Source organism: Thalassophryne amazonica, chromosome 2, assembly GCF_902500255.1.
Source record: "Thalassophryne amazonica chromosome 2, fThaAma1.1, whole genome shotgun sequence".
NCBI classification, from domain to species: domain Eukaryota; kingdom Metazoa; phylum Chordata; class Actinopteri; order Batrachoidiformes; family Batrachoididae; genus Thalassophryne; species Thalassophryne amazonica.
Window position 1 is genome coordinate 17365036 of NC_047104.1, and position 19262 is coordinate 17384297.

Here is a 19262-nt window from a genome sequence, read left to right on the forward strand (position 1 = left end):
GATATTTTGCTCATACACGTGCATGTACAATTAGTGTGTGCACAAATTTTGCAACCATTTAATTTCCATGAACATGGCACCACTGAAGGTTGGCTTCTGCTGGCACTAGCAGCATTAGTTCCAGAGGGCCAACACACAGCAGAACGCAGAAGACCCCCCTGTGGAGAAGTGTCCTGCTGTACATTTCAGAGCAGTCCTAAAATTTGGCAAACTGAAGAACCTCAAAATACTTGGGCTGCTTTTCAGAGGTGGAGCACAGAGTTAAAAGGTTCTGGAACATAATGATGGAGGGTGGAGTGACTCTCACATTTAACTTCAAGCTGACGTAACAGCAGCCGAGTTCAGGACCTTCAGCTCTGCTGAGACTTCAGGTTGACTGTGACAACAAACTTATTAGGGGCCCACTAAACCTCAGGTTTTCTTTTTGCCTGCTCTGTTGACGGCTTGGATTAATTACACGGCGGTCCACCGAGTCCTGTGTTCATGTTTCCATGTTCTTTCCTGTCTGTGTTCTCGTACCACCTCACTCTGTTTAATGTAGTTCTGCTTCCCATTAAGTGAGCAGTTTGTCGTAGACATGGAAACAGCAGCGGCTCAGCTTCATTTTGGGAATTCCCCCTGAAGTAAGCACAGCAAGTCTGTAAATGATTTTCTACATTTTTTTTTTTTTTTTGGTCTTCAACCCTGACCATGTATCATGTTCAAAGATGGCTGATTTTGATCAGTTATGAGTGTAACCTATATGCATGTATGTGGTTTAATATTGGTTACTCTTGACTCACGCCTAGGAGCGTGGTGGGCGTTTATAATGGGGTATTTGTTACTTACACTGTGAATGTGTCTCTTTTTGTACAAATCAGAAACTTGACTGGATTTTCTTCAGAGGTTTACATAATGTTAACACAGCTTGGTCCTCCTTGGTTGGACTAAAAACTCACTTCTATCCTTGTTTTTGTTTGAAAGAAATAAATCCTATTTCATTAAAGAAACTCATTAAATTTCAAGTTTTAAATCTCTTCTCTGAAAATCAAAAAACGCAACAACAAAAATCTAATTCATTTAAGCAATGAATGTTTATATGGCGAGCGACCCGATAGTCTTTAGTTAGTATGAATTGTTTGGTGATGTGTCATATAGTGGTGGATACAAAATGTCTTCACACCATAGTCAGGTTCATTATATTTAGATTTTAACCTTTGTTGGATTTTGTGGGTATTTGCTAAACCAAATTTTCGGGGGGGCAAGGGATGGGTTTCGAGAATTGTTAAGAAATTATTTGATCCACCGACATCAATAGCTTTTTTGCTTAACGATTCCCTTATTGGTCCTTCAGAGCAGCTGTTGTTTTTGAGGCTGTTTTATCTGGAAAATGATAATTTCTCCACGTTGATTGCAGACCCTGCAGTGGGTCTGTAATCAAATGCTTCTGCAGCGGCTGTTGTTGAAGCTTGAACCAACGAAGCAGTGCTCCGACCCACTGCTTCATTGGTTCATTGCTTCACTGCTTTTCAGAAGCTGCAAGTCTGCTTCTTAATCCCTGTCAAAGCCATTTAACAATGCCAGTCATGAGTCAGTTTTGTGCAGATTAAAGTTACTAACTGGGACTCTGGTCTTGTTGCAGGCAAGCAATAAGAATCATCCGTTCACAAGTTAGAGTCCGGCCAGAATGAATAACTTCAAAGCGAATCACCATTTTAAATCAAATGACACATCTTTGCAAATGTTGTAACACAGACAACAAACTACAACAGACTAAAATGGTTCTGTCCTCCCAAAATGAGACGTCCTGCATTCTTTATGAATTACATTGATGTTGACTTGCAGCACAGCCGGCTGTAAGAGCGATGGGGAACCACACCCTACTTTTTCTGGGTCAGGCTCAAAACTTCTCAATCATCACTGCCCTTCTCCCTTTTTCTCTGCCTTCTTCCCAAATTCTGTCTGTATGCGACTTCATGTTGATCATGTGGTTCCTCGTTTGCCATTTTCTCTCGCTCCTTGATGAATGTTCAGTTCCTCTTCTCTAGACTTTTCCCACAGTTCCACTGGTAATTCTTTGGGTCAAGATACCTGTTCATTCTTTATCCTGCTACATTTTTGTTCTCTTTATAATCAGTCCTTTGTTTGGTGTTCCATCTTCAAATCCCTTGGGTTTTCTGCACCTTTCCACGCTGACTCAAAACCCCACCTTCCCTGACTAAAACCCTTCCCTGCCTTGAATTTCATCTTTGCTGCTCTAAAGTCTTTCTCCCCTTCTTATCTTGTTCCTTGGCTGTTGCTGTTGCCATCTTGGTCTCCTTACTTTCATCCCTGTGTATTTCTTTGTCTTCCCGTCGGATGTCTCTCGTTTCTTCTTTGCGTCTCTCGTGTCCTTGAACAACTGATAATTCCACATCACAGCTTTTGATCCTCAGGTGGTCTCTTTCCTCCTACTCCAGGGATTGATGTTAACCCTTGTTCAGAAAGCAGCTTTCTGTTGTCAGAACTAGACAAGCACAGAGTTAATCTTTGTCTATATACAGACTGAACCACTGCGGAATGGAATATGAAGTTGTGTTCCATCTTGCTGGAATACAACTTCATATTCAGGTTTTAGAAATCTTTGGGACAATCCTTCACAGACAGATGTGAAGAACACACAGCACAGTCATGTTCTGATCAATCTGCTGATGCGGTGAGCACTTGGAGCATCTCTTACAAGATGGAACTGGGTGTGAATATTTCAGCATAATGAAACAATTGCAACAGAGGATCCAGATGACAAAAGGACAACTAGCAATCAAATCCAGTCTAGTCTGGGAGCATGCGCTTTGGCTGTGCACAACAGAACCGGCTTGGGTCCTGGATGGCAACCACCCAGACAGACAACCGATAGCGTTAGTGATGTAAAGTCTCACTGAAGTAAAGCTTCATTCACTGAGGCCTCACTACAGACTGCTGACCTCTACTGTTGGCACACTTTGGTTTTAGAAGTGTACATGTGACAGCAATGAGGCAGATATTTACCGGTAATTTACCTGAAAAAAGTGTAGAAATAATATTTAGGTAAATGTCGTGCTTAAGAGAAAGGAAAGTGGGAGAGTATTGCTTTCTTGAAAACTGAAAAATAAGTGTTCTAATTGTTACTGGATTTCCATTACAAACAGTGGGGTAAAAAAGTATTTAGTCAGCCCCTGATTGTGCAAGTTCTCCTAATTAGAAAGATGAGAGAGGTATGTAATTTTCATCATATGGACACTTCAACTGTGAGAGACAAAATGAGAAAAAATTCAGGAAATCACATTGTAGGATTTTTAAAGAATTTATTTGTAAATTATGGTGGAAAATAAGTATTTGGTCAGTAACAAAAATTCATCTCAATACTTTGTAACATAATCTTTGTTGGCCATGACAGAGGTCAGACATTTCCTATAAGTCTTCACCAGGTTTGCACACACTGTAGCTGGTATTTTGGCCCATTCCTTCATGCAGATCTCCTCTAGAGCAGTGATGTTTTGGGGCTGTCGCTGGGCAACAGGGACTTGCAACTCCCTCCACAAATTTTCTATGGGATGGAGGTCTGGAGACTGGCTTGGCCACTCCAGGACCATTGAAATGCTTTTTACGGAGCCACTCCTTCGTTGCCTAAGCGGTGTGTTTGGGATCATTGTCATGCTGGAAGACCCAGCTACATTGCATCTTCAATGCTCTCACTGATGGAAGGAGGTTTTGGCTTAAAATCTCATGATACATGGCCATGTTTATTCTTCCCTTAACACGGATCAGTCGTCCTGTCCCCTTTGCGGAAAAACAGCCCCAAAGCATGATGTTTCCACCCCCATGCTTCACAGTAGGTATGGTGTTCTTGGAATGCAATTCAGCATTCTTCTTCCTCCAAACAGGACGAGTTGAGTTTTTATCAAAATGTTCTATTTTGGTTTCATCTGACCACATGATATTCTCCCAATCCTCTTCTGGATCATCCTATATGCTCTTTGGCAAACTTCAGACAGGGCCTGGACATGTGCTGGTTTAAGCAGGGGGACACGCCTGGCACTGCAGGATTTGAGTCCCTCTCTGCATAGTGTGTAGCCTTTGTTACTTTGGTCCCAGCTCTTTGCAGGTCATTCATTAGGTCTCTATGTGTAGTTCTGGGATTTTTGTTCACCATTCTCATGATCATTTTGACCCCACGGGATGACATCTTGTGTGGAGCCCCAGATCAAGGGAGATTATCAATGGACTCGTATGTCTTCCACTTTCTTACAATTGCTCCCACAGTTGATTTATTCACACCAACCTGCTTGACTATGGTAGATTCACTCTTCCCAGCCTGGTGCAGGTCTACAATTTTCTTCCTGGTGTCCTTCTACAGCTCTTTGGTCTTGGCCAATTTTTGAGTTTGGAGTCTGACTGTTTGTGGCTGTGGATAGGTGTCTTTTATACAGATAACGAGTTCCAACAGGTGCCATTAATACAGATAACAGGTGGAGGACAGAAGAGCTTCTTAAAGAAGTTACAGGTCTGTGAGAGCCAGAAATCTTGCTTGTTTGTTGGTGACCAAATACTTATTTTCCACCATAATTTACAAATAAATTCTTTAAAAATCCTACAGTGTGATTTCCTGGATTTTTTTTCCCTCGTTTTGTCTTTCATAATTGGTGTACCTATGATGAAAATTACTGACCTCTCTCATCTTTCTGAGTAGGAGAACTTGCACAATCAGGGGCTGACTAAATACTTTTTGGCCCCACTGAATATGCAAAAATGTAAGCGATATTTTCGGTTTTCTTATGATGGCTGTAATTCTAAAAGTCATGCCAATTGATCGGTGAGTCCTGCTAAATATTAGCATTTCATGTTTAAAACAGTATTGCTGTAAAGCCATGTCTTAAGCCCTGTTTACACATAGATGGTAAGAGCTCCCGGAAGCGTCCCGGAAGGGTTTTTGGCCATCTTAAGGATCAAACGCCGTTGTCAACGCCGGCACTAGGGGGTGTGGCTTAGTTCCGGCTTTACCGGGAATCGTCGAAAAAATTATTATTCAACATGTCGAATAATTCCGGGAGCGCTCCCGGAGAATTCGCGTGACGACAGAGACAATGCGAACAACGGCGTTTGATACTTTTTAATCGCCATTTCATCCTGCCCCTTCCTGTAGTGCCACAGTTTACACCGCCGTAATTGGCGGCCGGCGTTGTATCTAACCAACGGCGTGTAAAACGCAGATAGAGCCCACATCAGCGACCTCAAGGGCGTTTTAACCGGCGACAGAGGCAGACAAAACGGCGGCGCTAGCTGACAGTACGCCGTTCTAAACACCACCTCCTGGTTAACCGCGTTCCAAACGGCCGATAGGCGGCGGTCAGTATAAAAACGCTAGCGCGCTGCATGCAGGCCTCTCACTCGCGGCCAGCCCCAGATATTTTTGCAGAGAAGCTCCAGTATGCCTCCTAAAAGAAAATTGGCAGTGGCAAGGACTTACCAAGAGGTTTGGTTCAGAAGCAGAGGGTAGCCCTGTGGTGGACACGAGCAACACGTTGAGGAGGGGAAAAAGGAAGGAGAAGAAAAGGCTGAGAGATGAGCTCCCTCCCCCTGCAGTAACAGCTGCTTCAGCCTATTATACTCTGGGGGCGGTGCCTATATGCAGAAGTTCCTGGAGTAATGCAGGATTTGCCTGGATAAATCCAGCGGTACACAGGGCATTATCGGCGGCAGCATAACACCGGCGTTCTCACACACGTCTTAACATGCAATTGTAAAGGATAGAACTGGGTATTAACCCCCGTTGCCTGACGTGTGCCGGATGTTACGGCGTCAAAACGCCGCTCTATTCGGCGGATTTAGCGACGTTTTATTCGCGTATTTGCGGCTAGTACGGTGCTCAAAACGCTGGCGAAATGCTCCGCCCCTTTCCGCCATGAAAACAGCCGGAACTACCATGAACTTCGGTCGGCGTACTACCCGCTGACAAAACCGTCTGTGTAACCTGCTTTGCTTTAATTTTTTATATAGCGCCAAATCACAACAAACAGTTGCCCCAAGGCGCTTTATATTGTAAGGCAAGGCCATACAATAATTATGTAAAACCCCGACGGTCAAAACGACCCCCTGTGAGCAAGCACTTGGCTACAGTGGGAAGGAAAAACTCCCTTTTAATAGGAAGAAACCTCCAGCAGAACCAGGCTCAGGGAGGGGCAGTCTTCTGCTGGGACTGGTTGGGGCTGAGGGAGAGAACCAGGAAAAAGACATGCTGTGGAGGGGAGCAGAGATCGATCACTAATGATTAAATGCAGAGTGGTGCATACAGAGCAAAAAGAGAAAGAAACAGTGCATCATGGGAACCCCCCAGCAGTCTACGTCTATAGCAGCATAACTAAGGGATGGTTCAGGGTCACCTTATCCAGCCCTAACTATAAGCTTTAGCAAAAAGGAAAGTTTTAATCCTAATCTTAAAAGTAGAGAGGGTGTCTGTCTCCCTGATCTGAATTGGGAGCTGGTTCCACAGGAGAAGAGCCTGAAAGCTGAAGGCTCTGCCTCCCATTCTACTCTTACAAACCCTAGGAACTACAAGTAAGCCTGCAGTCTGAGAGCGAAGCGCTCTATTGGGGTGATATGGTACTACGAGGTCCCTAAGATAAGATGGGACCTGATTATTCAAAACCTTATAAGTAAGAAGAATTTTAAATTCTATTCTAGAATTAACCTGGGCTTTAGTGTTTGACAAGATCTCTTACCATGTGCCACACCATGTGTTTTAGAATGTCATCTGACTCTTTTGCTACCTCATGAGACAAGAGCAGAAACAGTGTTTCCTTTGCAGTTTTGCAAAATACAGCTTTTTGAATGAGCTGACAAACTACCCATGTAAACATTTTTGCGATATTTGAGGGGTTTTTCCAAAGTATGTGATTTCTTTGTTATTTTTATGCTACACGTGAAATTGGATTTGTCTTTTACATCCTCCGGTCAGTAGTTCAGTGGAAAGAAGCCTGTAAAATTCTAAATACTGCATCTGTACGTTGGACCACAGAGGACTGGAGCTGTTGTGACACTCAGTCTCATAATTCCAACACAGTCTAGTAAAATAAACTATCATTATTCAGCTACGGAGACATCCGAAAACAAAGTACTCATGAGTACGCAGGTGTTTCTGACAAATGACATCACAACTAGAAGTGTCCCAGCGTGCGCTTCAATAGAATGTAGCTGATAAGGTTACTGAACTGAACTGAGGCACAGATTAATTCCAAAGTTGACATAAGTGTGATGTTGTGTTATGACTTGTTTTTAAGTGATAACTGTTCATTTTGATGAAGTCACGGTAAAGCTGCGGCTCCAAGAAGGTTGATGTGCACCTGCACGACCATGAGCCATAAACGCAGCCTGTCAATAAAACCATCTCTGCTCCAGGTTCAGTTTTCGCATGATTAATTATGAGTGTTGTTACCTCCGCCAAGGAGGTTATGTTTTTGGTCGCGTCCGTTTGTTGGTTGGTTGGTTAGCAGGATTACTCAAAAAATCATCAATGGATTTCAGTGAAATTTTTACCAGGGGTGTATCTTGGCCTAACTTGGTAATGACCACTGGACACAGATTTGTAAAAACATTTTCAATGACAAAAAATACCAACTTACAACTCATCCAATACAAACTTCTTCATAGAACACACATTACACAATATAAGATGTATAAAATGGTTGTCTCAGACTCTGATGTTTGCTCACAGTGTGAGCTAAACACCACTGATGCCTTTGGCTCTGCTCACCTGTCCAGTGTTTTTGGTCAAAAGTCTGAAAAATTGTCCTCCATCTCGGGATATAGAATTCCCTTATATCCTAATTTATGTTTACTTGGAGACACTATAATTATTGAACTGCCAACTAAACAATCTAAAACTATACTTGTAGCACTGACTATTGCCAAAAAAACAAACAAACAAAAAAAACAATTTTGCTGAATTGGAAAAAAGAAAAAAATCAATCAATATTAACCACTGGTCAAACCTCCTTATGTATCAATGGAAAATGGTCCTTATTTATCAATTCATTAAATTTTAATTTTAAGGTCTAATAAAAAAAAAAATATTTTCTTTTTGCCTGTTAGGGAATGCCACTCTTGCACCTGTACTGTATTAATATTAGATTATGATTTGTGACTATTATTGTTGACCTACTGACTTTTCTCTCTTGTGCAGGCTGCAGTTCTTGGGGTTGGGCCTCACATGTCACACCCTTTTAATGCACTTCACCAGGTTAGTACCTGCACGCACATCATATTGGGTTGTAAGTACCACATTATAGGGTTCATAGAGTTCTGCGGTTGGGTGTTGGGGGTGGGTTTGCAGGGCAGTCTGTGGCGCAGCTGTGCGCTGCAGCCTTCCACTGTGATCTCCATCCGCCACTCCTGCCCTGCAATTTTAATGCACACACTTTCTGTCTACACATTTAGTAAACACCTTCACTAATTTAGAGTCGGGGTCACTAGACGGTGGTGGGTTTGCAGGGCAGACTGTGGTGCAGCGGTGTGCCGCAGTCTGCTACCTGCTGTCTCCTGCCCTGCTTTTAATACAACCCTTTATCTTTGCTCACATAGGGGGTCGCACATAGCAAGGGAAATTAATTATAATAACTATTGTGGAGTGTGGGATGTGGGGTTGGCCCCGAATGGCTGTGGATGTTTGGGGCTCTGGGGTAGGGGTCTGCCTTGCTGGTTCTGCCGTGGTCCGTGGGGCCTGGCGTCCTGCGGCCCATTGGGGGGGGTGGGGGGTGGCAGTGGGGCGCGGGGGATGCGCTGGGGGGGTGACAGCTGCTGGGGGATTGGGGGACGTGGTCTTCATGGGATGGTGCCCCGCTCTTGCTTGGCAGGCTCCTGGTCTTGGGCTTTGGTGTTTGGGGTGGGGCCTGGGGTGGGGGGAGTTTGGAGGGGTCCTGCTGGCTGTGCTGGGGGGGGCTTGGGTGTTGTGGGGGTCTCGTGCTTCCTGGCCCCGGAGGTTGGGCCTCGCCTCTTGTCTGGGGGCCTCTTGTCGCTCCCCGCCTTCGGGGTTGTGGCCCTGGTGGTGTGGCTCTGGGGTCCCCCCTATTGGTGGACTCTGCCGGTGCCCTGTGTGCTTCCATTGGGTATGGGCTGCTCCATGTGCCTCCATGGGGGGGGGGGGGTGTCGGGGTGCGTTCCGGTGCTGCTGGGCCGCTCTCCTGTTGGTTCATTGTCTGCCTCGGTGGCTCTGGGGGCTGCCTTCCTGGCCCCTGTGCCCTTCCGCTGCCCTTTTCTCCTGGTTTTTCCTGGGGCCCCGCGTCCTGGGCCCGTTGCCGTCGTCGCTCGCAGCCGGCCGTATGGCTTCAACTCGCCGCAGTGGTCCGTCATATGGTAAGGTTCTGTACTTTAGTCTTGGCAGACATGTTTGCTTCCAGTGGTATCAAACATTGTTGAAGTGATCAGTGATCTGATATTAGAGACTTCTTCTTTTTTTTTTTTTTTTTTTTTTTTTTTGTAGGTTTCATTCTGTTTCTGTGTTTCTGTTTCCAGGTTAAACAGCAGATGAAGATGATGAAGCACTCATGAATCATTTTGCACGTGATCTTACTTTGGTTTATCCTCGGAACACTTCATCATGAACCACACCCCTAGTCCCCACCTATCTGAGGGCAGCAAGTCTGCTGTAGGGGGATTGATGTGCAGCCTGGGTTTGGGGCTTGACAGGGGAATTCGCTCTCCTGACAGCCTCACACACACTCCAAGCCCCACTGGGGGAACCCCCAGCTCCAGCCCACCGCTGCTTCTGTCCCCTGGGTTGGGAGGACTAGGACTCGGATCTCTGGGAGCCATGGGTGAGGGAGCTGGTGTTGACTGGGAGAGCAGGGAGGAGCTGAGACTCAGGGAGCTGGAAGAGGCTCGGGCCAGAGCGGCTCAGATGGAGAAGACCATGAGATGGTGGTCGGACTGCACAGCCAACTGGAGAGAGAAGTGGAGCAAGGTGAGCCAGTACGGTATAGAATCCAAAAGTCCTGCTGAAGGGAGGGGAAAAATATACTGAGGTTGAAATGGTTCATTAATTGATGGAAAACAACCATGTCCTCATCTAATTTTCTATTTGTTGAAAGATGGAATGTAGTTGAATGGAACATTCCATCTTTCAGCAAATGCAAATATTCTTGGCATTGCACAAATTAAAAAACATTCATTATTTGTGTTATATGTAGGGTTGGTTATCGAGAACCGGTTCTTTTCGAGTATCGTTAAGAAATGATTCGATCCACTGATATCAGTAGCCTTTTGGGTTAACGATTCCCTTGTTGGTCCTTCAGAGCAGCCGTTGTTTTTGGGGGTGTTTGTCGGGAAAGTGATCATTCCTCTATGTTGATTACAGACCCTGCAGTGGCTCTGTAATCAACCGTTTCTGCAGCGCGACACCACTTTGAAGCGTGAACCAATGAAGCAATGCTTCGATCCACTAGCGTAGGTTCTTTGATTTGCTGCTCTTCAGAAACGGCAAGTCCGCTTTTTAACCCCTCTCAAAGCCATTAAAATATCGTGAGTCACTTTTGTGTGGATTAAAAACACTAATTGGGACTCGTGTCTTGTTGCAGTCAAGAAACGAGAATTGTCCTCGTTCCGTTGGGCACATCTCCAAACGCTGCCCCGTTCTCTGCTGAGACAGTCCTGTCGGAATTAATAACTTCAAAACGAATTGCCGCCTTAAATAAATTACACCTCTTACAAAACGAATACAGACAAGAAACTACAATATACTAAACGTTTTTTTCCTCCCAAAATGAGACGTCCTGCATTCTTTATAAATTATGTCCTGACGTGCAGCGCAGCCAGCTGCAACAGCTCAGCTCAGATGTATGGAGTAACATTCATGCTAATAATGTCTGAAAGGAAATGCAATTGACAATAACTACAGATTTTGTTAATTTCTATTTATGTCCAGAGATCAAAGATCCTCCATGTAGAGTTTATTATGTCCAAAGTTTAAGGATCCAGTGACCAATTTCATATTTATTTACTTTAAGACTCAATAAGATGATGTTCAATTTCAATTTAATCGGCTTATAAAGCGTCAAATCACAACAAAAGCTGTCTTAAGGTGCCTCACATAGAACAGTTCAACATAAAAAAATAAAAAAATTCAAATACATAATTAAAAACATAAGTAAAAGAATAAAACAGATAAAAAAAACTGTTCATAAGAAAGAGAACTCAAAACCCCAACAAAAGGGAATTCTGTTGCTATTCAGCAGTATTTAAAACCCACTCCCGATATTTTTTAATTTCCTCTTCTCTGCTACCCAGTATAACTAATTGTACATATGATAGTATTGTTTTGTCAGACCATGCCCCAACCTCACTAGTTTATAACGTTGGTCAATGGAACAAACACTCGGCTAACTGGCGTTTACAACCTAAATGGCTACAACATTCTGACTTCATAAAATTTGTAGGCGAACACATAGAGCTGTACTTTCTTTAAATACCAATCAAACAACTGCAGCCATTAGATGGGAAGCTTTAAAGTGTATATTAGAGGACAAATGATAAGCTTTACCAGCTCTAAGTTTAACATATTTAAACAGACAATGATGAATTAGACTCAAAAATCAGAGAATTAGAGAGAGAGGTTATTATTGACAATTCAAAACAAAAACAGAATTATTGACCCTCAGAGGCAAATATGAGGAGCTTTCTGTGACTAAGGCTGAAGATGGTCTAATAAGAATGAAAAAAAACCTTTTATGATCAGGCTGAAAAGCCAGATAAATTGCTAGCTTGGCAGATAAAGAAACTTGAATCAGACAGAGTTATCAATATAGTTAAGAATGACAGGTGCCTCCCCACCTCATTATGTTGTGCGGTGATCACTCTTATTCTAAAACCAGGCAAAGCATCAACCGAACGCAGTTCTTACAGACCTATATCACTTTTAAATTCTGATGCAAAGATTATAGCTAAGGTTCTAGCTTTGAGACTTGAGAGGGTTCTACCAGCCATTATACATGAAGACCAGAATGGTTTTGTACATAATCGCCAGGGGTTCCACAATGTGAGAAGAGTTCTTAATATAATCCACGAGTGTGAAGGGTCTCCAGATACTGCAATCCTATCACACGACGCAGAGAAGGTGTTCGACGGGGTCAATGGCCATATCTACTCAAGGTGCTTAAGCGTTTTGGATTTGGTGAGCACTTTTGTAAATGGGTCAAAATTTTACTTGTTGATTCTTCTGCAATGGTATCTACTAATAACCTCGTATCTCAGCCTTTTGAGTTATTTCGAGACACAAGACAAGGGTCACCGATCTCTCCTCTTGTTTTTGTAATAGCCATGGAACCATTATCAATGGTGATTAGATCTCACCCCTTAATTCATGGTATTGAGACAGGAGATATGGTACACAGGTTCAATGAAGAATTACACAGGGGTCAAAATTTTAAAATGCTACAGTCATATTGAAAGCTATACCACATTATGTGCCTGATCACAAAGATTCCCAAAGGTATAGTTTGGACTATCTATGACTGAATGTTTGGAGTTATGGGGTAAAAACAGCAAGAATGGTGACAAGGTCAATTTCAGTTTGTACAGGGGCCAAATGTTAAAGATGCTCCAATCTTTAATATTCATGACCCAAGTCTTTTTGCCAGCTTCCTTTGAGACTATTAGTATTGTTACTAATGGCAAGATGAGCAACTTTATAGAATTGAGAGGCCCTACGCTTTATCAATGGGAGCTTCATAAAATTTAGAATTTGATTTTCACCGAGACTGCATGGTACTGAACCAATTGCAGCTTCTTATTTCTAAATATTTCCAGAAGTTATCTCTAACCCATCACATAATATTGCTGCTGGAACTCATCATATGATAGTATACACCATCTTCAAATAGATCACCAAGAGGGTTTATGCCTTTAGATGACCACTGCTCCCAAGACACAGATTTTCCCCAATACAGATTTTCACTATATACCACAGTGAAGAGTATCTCTGAGTTGTATTTCTACATTTAATAATTTTGTAAGCTTTTGTCCAGACATCATTTGAGTGCAAAATGATTGGATTTATAATATTTTATAATATTGCAATTTCTTTGGGTTAGTCTCTGTATAGGCATAAGCAGTAAACTAATCTCTTCTTCGACAGCAATCCAGGGATCGGAGAACTCGGCCCTGTGCCAGTGTTTGGCTAGTTTAGTCATTTCGAAAGCTAGATAATACAGTCTTAAGTCCGGAAGACCTAACCCTCCATTCTCTCTACAGGCACAGATTTTACTTAACCTAATCCAAAGTTTTTTTCCCGCTACACAGAAAATGTTTTATGAATCTTTTATGAGAAATTGTCTGAATACACTAGCTGGTATTTTGAGGGGCAACATCATGATGATATAATTTAACTGTGGGACAATTACCATTTTTTTTATTATATTTACCTTTCCCCACAGACAGTTTTAGCTTATCCCATTTTTCAAGATTGGTTGAAGTTGTCGCTAATAAAGGATTAAAATTTAGCCCAACCATATCATCATCTTCTGACAATTTGACTCCCAATATTTCATTCCCTTGCGCATCCATCCATCCATTTTCTTCCGCTTTATCCGGAGTCGGGTCACGGGGGCAGCAGCTCAAGCAAAGCCGGCCAGACCTCTCGATCCACACACACCTCCCCCAGCTCCTCCGGGGAACCCCAAGGCGTTCCCAAGCCAGCCGAGAAATGTAGTCCCTCCAGCGTGTCCTGGGTCTTCCCCGGGGCTTCACTTTTCCACCATAAACATGTTTTAGAGAGAGGCATGGCTTCTGACTTATTCCAGTTTATAGAATACCCTGAAAATTTAGAGGACTGCATTGTTTCCATTAGGTAAGGTAAAGATGATAAGGGATCAGACACTACTGCCAGAATGTCATCTGCATACAGTAGCAACTTGTGTTCAATACCACCCCCATTCACTCCTTTAATACCCGAGTGTGTCCTGATAGATATTGCAAGGACCTCTAAGAAGATAATACATAATAATGGATTTGGGGAACAACCCTGGCGTGTCCCACGGTTTAAACTGGAAAAAAAGGAGAGACCGTGCCGTTAGTCATCACTGCAGCTCGTGGATCTTTATACAACAATCTTTAGCCATCTTATAAATTGCCATTAAAGCCAAAATGAGACATGGTGGAGAACAAGAATTGCCACTTCACCCTGTCAAAAGCCTTCTCTGCGTCTAAGGAGAAGGCAGCAACCGGAATGTCCTGAGACCTACTGATCCACATCAAATGGAGGCAGAAGTCTCACATTATCCTTTGAAGTTCTGTTTTTCATAAAGCCCACTTGGCTCGGATGAATAATATTTGGTAAAACCCATCTCTGATTTCTGTCTCAGTTATAGAGGATTCTAATTGTGTATCCTGAGTTTGCAACTTAGGTATTTCAATGTTACAGAGAAAACTGATCTATTTGCTCTTGATAGGTGGACATAGATGATGTATAAAGATTTTTATAGTGTTGTTCGAAGACTTGGCTCTCTGCGTCCCACCTGGCCCCATTGCCAGCTCCATATACTCCAGGACTCCAGCTCGTTCTCAGACTTCCAGCCTGTCCGTGTGTGCACCTGCGGCTCCCAAATTTCCACCACTATATAGGGGCCTGGTCTCGGCTTAGCACCCTCAGTTATTTATTATTGTAAATAAAGCTCTTTTCGTTCACCACCTGTTCTTGCTCCCTAGCATTTGAGTCCATCACCTGTGACGGTCCAGGACCTCTAACCATAACATGAACACCACCAAAACATAACTCTAATCGGACTATAGTTTTGGGAGAAGCTATGAATATTAGCTAATGTTGCTAATTACATTTTGGACTCACCCGCCTTTCCAACAGGGGGCAGTAAATCGTCTTTATATTAAAAGTGTGAGTGTTAGTGCATAAAACTGTAAACAGATTAAAAATACATGGATGGCACAAGAAGGTGAGAACACTTATTTCCATTGTGGTGCATTTAAAATATGAAATTATGAAATAGAAGTGATAATATAATAATGATAATAATAGTGTGTATATGATAATGACAACATAAACAATGTATGAATACATTGAGACAGTAAATTAACATTAAAAATTACATAATTAACAGGAAATAAAATGGTTGAGTTCATCTTCTAAAAATTGTTGGTCTGAGGTTCTAAAAATATTCTGGACTGACACGCCATTCCAACTCATTGCTTAATTTATTACCAGCCTTGAAAAATGTCAGCTACCTATTTTATAAACACTACTCAGTCTAGAGCCCATGGCTCCCCATGGGCAGCACACTAGTAAAAATATACAGTGAGGAAAATAAGTATTTGAACACCCTGCGATTTTGCAAGTTCTCCCACTTAGAAATCATGGAGGGGTCTGAAATTTTCATCTTAGGTGCATGTCCACTGTGAGAGACGTAATCTAAAAAAAAATACGGGAATAACAATATATGATTTTTTTTTAATAATTTAGTTGTATGTTACTGCTGCAAATAAGTATTTAAACACCTGTGAAAATCAATGTTAATATTTGGTACAGTAGCCTTTGTTTGCAATTACAAAGGTCAAACGTTTCCTGTAGTTTTTCACCAGGTTTGCACACACTGCAGCAGGAATTTTGGTCCACTCCTCCACACAGATGTTCTCCAAATCTTTCAGGTTTCGAGTTTCAGCTCCCTCCAAAGAATTTCTATTGTGTTCAGGTCTGGAGACTGGCCAGGCCACTCCAGGACCTTGAAATGCTTCTTACGGAGCCCCTCCTTAGTTGCTCTGGGCAGTCAAAGCTTCTCACCCCTGTCCAGGAGCGTTAACCCAGATACCTGATGGAGGAATCTCATTTCCGCTGCTTGTATCTGCAATATTATTCTTTTTGTAATGACCCAAAGTTCATAAACATAAGTGAGGATAGGCGTGTAAGATTCGACTGGTAAAGTGTCTCCACTTTCTCTGCCTCAGCCTGTTTTTCTGGTGCTTCGTTTTGATTTGTTTATAAGCCTCAAGGTCGCCATTTGTTTTCCTTTTGTTAGTTTGGGTTTCGTTTTGGTCTTTTATGCAGTCTGCACTCACAGGCTTTTCGGTGATGGAAGAAGTCCAGGCTCATTTGTCCACTTTTTCTTGACAATTTGTGACTTTTTTCCCTTTGGTTCAGGAATCGTCGTACACCGTGTGACCGGGCCATAACATGAATTTTGTCATCCCAGGTTCGTGCAGAGCGAAACCGTGCACGAGATGAAGTCCGCAGTTTGAGGCAGGCGTCTGGACACCCTAACCAAAGAGCTGACTGGCGTTCGGCGGGAACGCCAGGAACTCGCCTCTGAGAATGAGAAGCTTCGTCTCCATGGTGACAGCACAGCTTCGCCTCTGTCCAACACGACTGTTTTCTTCATCCCCGACACACCCACCACGTGATCTGTCCTCCTCCACCTTGTCCTCCTCCTCGCAGGTGCACACTGAGAAAGTGTTGGACAGGATGGGGGAGGGCCTCCCTGGGTCCCCAGAGCCAGAACCAGTGCGGGATGTGGACTTGGAGAAAGAAATGAGGAGCCCACAAAAGGTCAGTCGGCAGTGTCGCTGTTTGATGTTAATGCAGAGAAGCCATTTTAAAGATGTGAGGTTTTAGGCTTCAGCTTTACCAAAGGAAGTGTTTCTGATGGGGCGGTGGGAGGGTATGTAATCAGAGGAGGCGCACGCTGTGGAGATACACACTTCAGGTCATTGGTTCACACTGAAAACTGATTTTACATAAGCCAACAGTGTCCACAGATGTGGGGGAGGGAGATTGGCCAGTCATCCAAATAGCACTTGAGTGGATGGATTCAGCAGGGTTCCTACAGATCCTGAAAAAGTCTTAGAAGGTAGTGAATTTATTAACTTAAAGGCGTTAGTTGGTATTAAAATGTCACAAGGCTGCTGGTGACCAGCGAACCTGCATGTGTTCAGTCTCTTCTTGATTTAACCACATCAGAGGATTTATCATCACGTGTGAGCCTGCAGAGAATTCGCGCAGAGTACCATTAAGATGATAAAATGATACATTATTCACCAGGCGTACATGGTGGGCGGAGCTGCCCGATTACAGAACGCGGCTGCAGGTGACGGCTGCACCTGAGGGCTTGGTGATGCTGCAGTACTTCTTCTCTGTCAGCCTCTTTAGTGCAGACCTACTTGAGAAGAACAAATGCATCTTCTTGTGCCTCACAAACATGCTGACACTCTGTGATTCACAGACACATGCCAGCGTTTATTCCCTCTCAGGAAAAAACAGGAATCCTGTGCTGTCTTCTCCTTCTGTCTCTGCTGGTATTCTCAGCTGCACTGTGTCAGTTCTGTCACTATATTGGCTCTGTTCTGCTCAGTCCTTCAGCATGTCTCTGCTTGTTTGGTGTGTCTGATGGCCGGCTCACCTCAGAATGAAATTCATACACACGGACGTTCGTCCACAGTTATTTACAGCAGCTGCTCTGTGGCGCTGAGGCACCTGAGTCCCAAGGACACATGCCACACACACACACCACACTAGTGGTGCCTTGATAGGGAGAGTGGTGACATGATGAGTAAAAAAAATAAATAAAAAAAAATCAGATCACGTGACTCATGGTACCATCTTGGGTTCAAATACTTTCGCTGTTAATCTGTCTCCATGTAAATCCACATCCAATAGAAGGAATACTTGAGGATCTCCTCAATCCCATCGTCACATCTTCTGAAGAGGAAAGCGGAGACTGGGGACTCAGAGGCGGACTCATCCATTACCCAGGCCGAAGTCACAGAGGTGGTTAGAAAGCTCCTCAGTGACAAGGCTCCTGTGGTGGATGAAATCCGTCCTGAGTACCTTAAATCTCTGGATGTTATGGGACTGTCTTGGCTGACATTCCTCTGCAACATCGCGTGGCGATCGGGGACAGTGCCTCTGGATTGGCAGACCAGGGTGGTGGTGCCTCTGTTTAAGAAGGGGGACCGGAGGGTGTGTTCCAACTATAGGGTGATCACACTCCTCAGCCTCCCCGGTAAGGTCTATTCCAGAGTACTGGAGAGGACATTTCGACTGATGGTCGAACCTTGGATTTAGGAGGAGCGGTGTGGTTTTCATCCTGGTCGCGGCACACTGGACCAGCTCAACACGCTCCATCGGGTGCTCGAGGGGTTCATGGGAGTTCGCCCACCAGTCCACATGTGTTTTGTGGATCTGGAGAAGGCGTTTGACCGTGTCCCTCGGGGCACCCTGTGGGGAGTGGTCCGGGAGTACGGGGTCCTGGGTCCTTTGCTAAGGGCTATCCAGTCCCTGTACGACCACAGCAGGAGCTTGGTTCACATTGCCGGTAGTAAGTCAAACCTGTTTCCAGTGCACGTTGGCCTCCACCAGGGCTGCCCTTTGTCACCGGTTCTGTTCATTATTTTTATGGACAGAATTTCTAGACGTAGCCAGGGTGTAGAGGGGGTCTGGTTTGGGAACCACAGAATCTCATCTCTGCTGTTTGCGGATGATGTGGTTCTGTTGGCTTCATCAAATCAGGACTGGGGCGGTTTGCAGCTGAGTGTGAAGCGTCCGGGATGAGAATCAGCACCTCCAAATCCGAGGCCATGGTTCTCGACCGGAAAAAGGTGCTTTGCTTCAGGTCGGTGGAGTGTCCTTGCCTCAAGTGGAGGAATTTAAGTATCTCGGAGTCTTGTTCATGAGTGAGGGACGGATGGAGAGTGAGATCGATAGACGGATCGGTGCAGCATCTGCAGTGATGCGGTCGCTGTATCGGACCATTGTGGTGAAGAGCGAGCTGAGTAGGGGGGCAAAGCTCTCGATTTACCAATCGATCTACGTTCAGATCCTCACCTATGGTCATGAGATTTGGCTCATGACCGAAAGAACGAGATCGCGAGTACAAGCAGCCGAGATGAGTTTCCTCCGCAGGGTGGCTGGGCGCTCCCTTAGAGATAGGGTGAGGAGCTCGGTCACTCGGGAGGAGCTCGGAGACTAGCTGCTGCTCCTCCACATCGAAAGGAGTCAGTTGAGGTGGCTCGGGCATCTTTTCCGGATGCCCCTGGACACCTCGCTGGAGAGGTGTTCCGGGCACGTCCCATTGGGAGGAGGCCCCGGAGAAGACCCAGGACACGCTGGAGGGACTACATCTCTTGGCTGGCTTGGGAACGCCTTGGGGTTCCCCCGGAGGAGCTGGGGGAGGTGTATGTGGATCGGGAGGTCTGGGCGGCTTTGCTTGAGCTGCTGCCCCCGCGACCTGACTCCGGATAAAGCGGAAGAAAATGGATGGATGGATGTAAATCCAGGT

At 44.3% G+C, this 19262-nt stretch overlaps 1 protein-coding gene across 1 annotated transcript in view; it reads left to right on the forward strand.

Annotated features, from left to right (window-relative positions):
- The window catches only part of ccdc102a (coiled-coil domain containing 102A), a 181332-nt gene that overhangs the window by 50137 nt on the left and 111933 nt on the right, over positions 1 to 19262 (forward strand). Inside the window, 5 exon segments of the mRNA XM_034160582.1 lie at positions 9505 to 9952; positions 16182 to 16232; positions 16234 to 16359; positions 16361 to 16534; positions 17027 to 17072. Of these exon segments, the coding sequence (XP_034016473.1) occupies positions 9590 to 9952; positions 16182 to 16232; positions 16234 to 16359; positions 16361 to 16534; positions 17027 to 17072 (760 nt within the window). The 5' untranslated portion in view covers positions 9505 to 9589.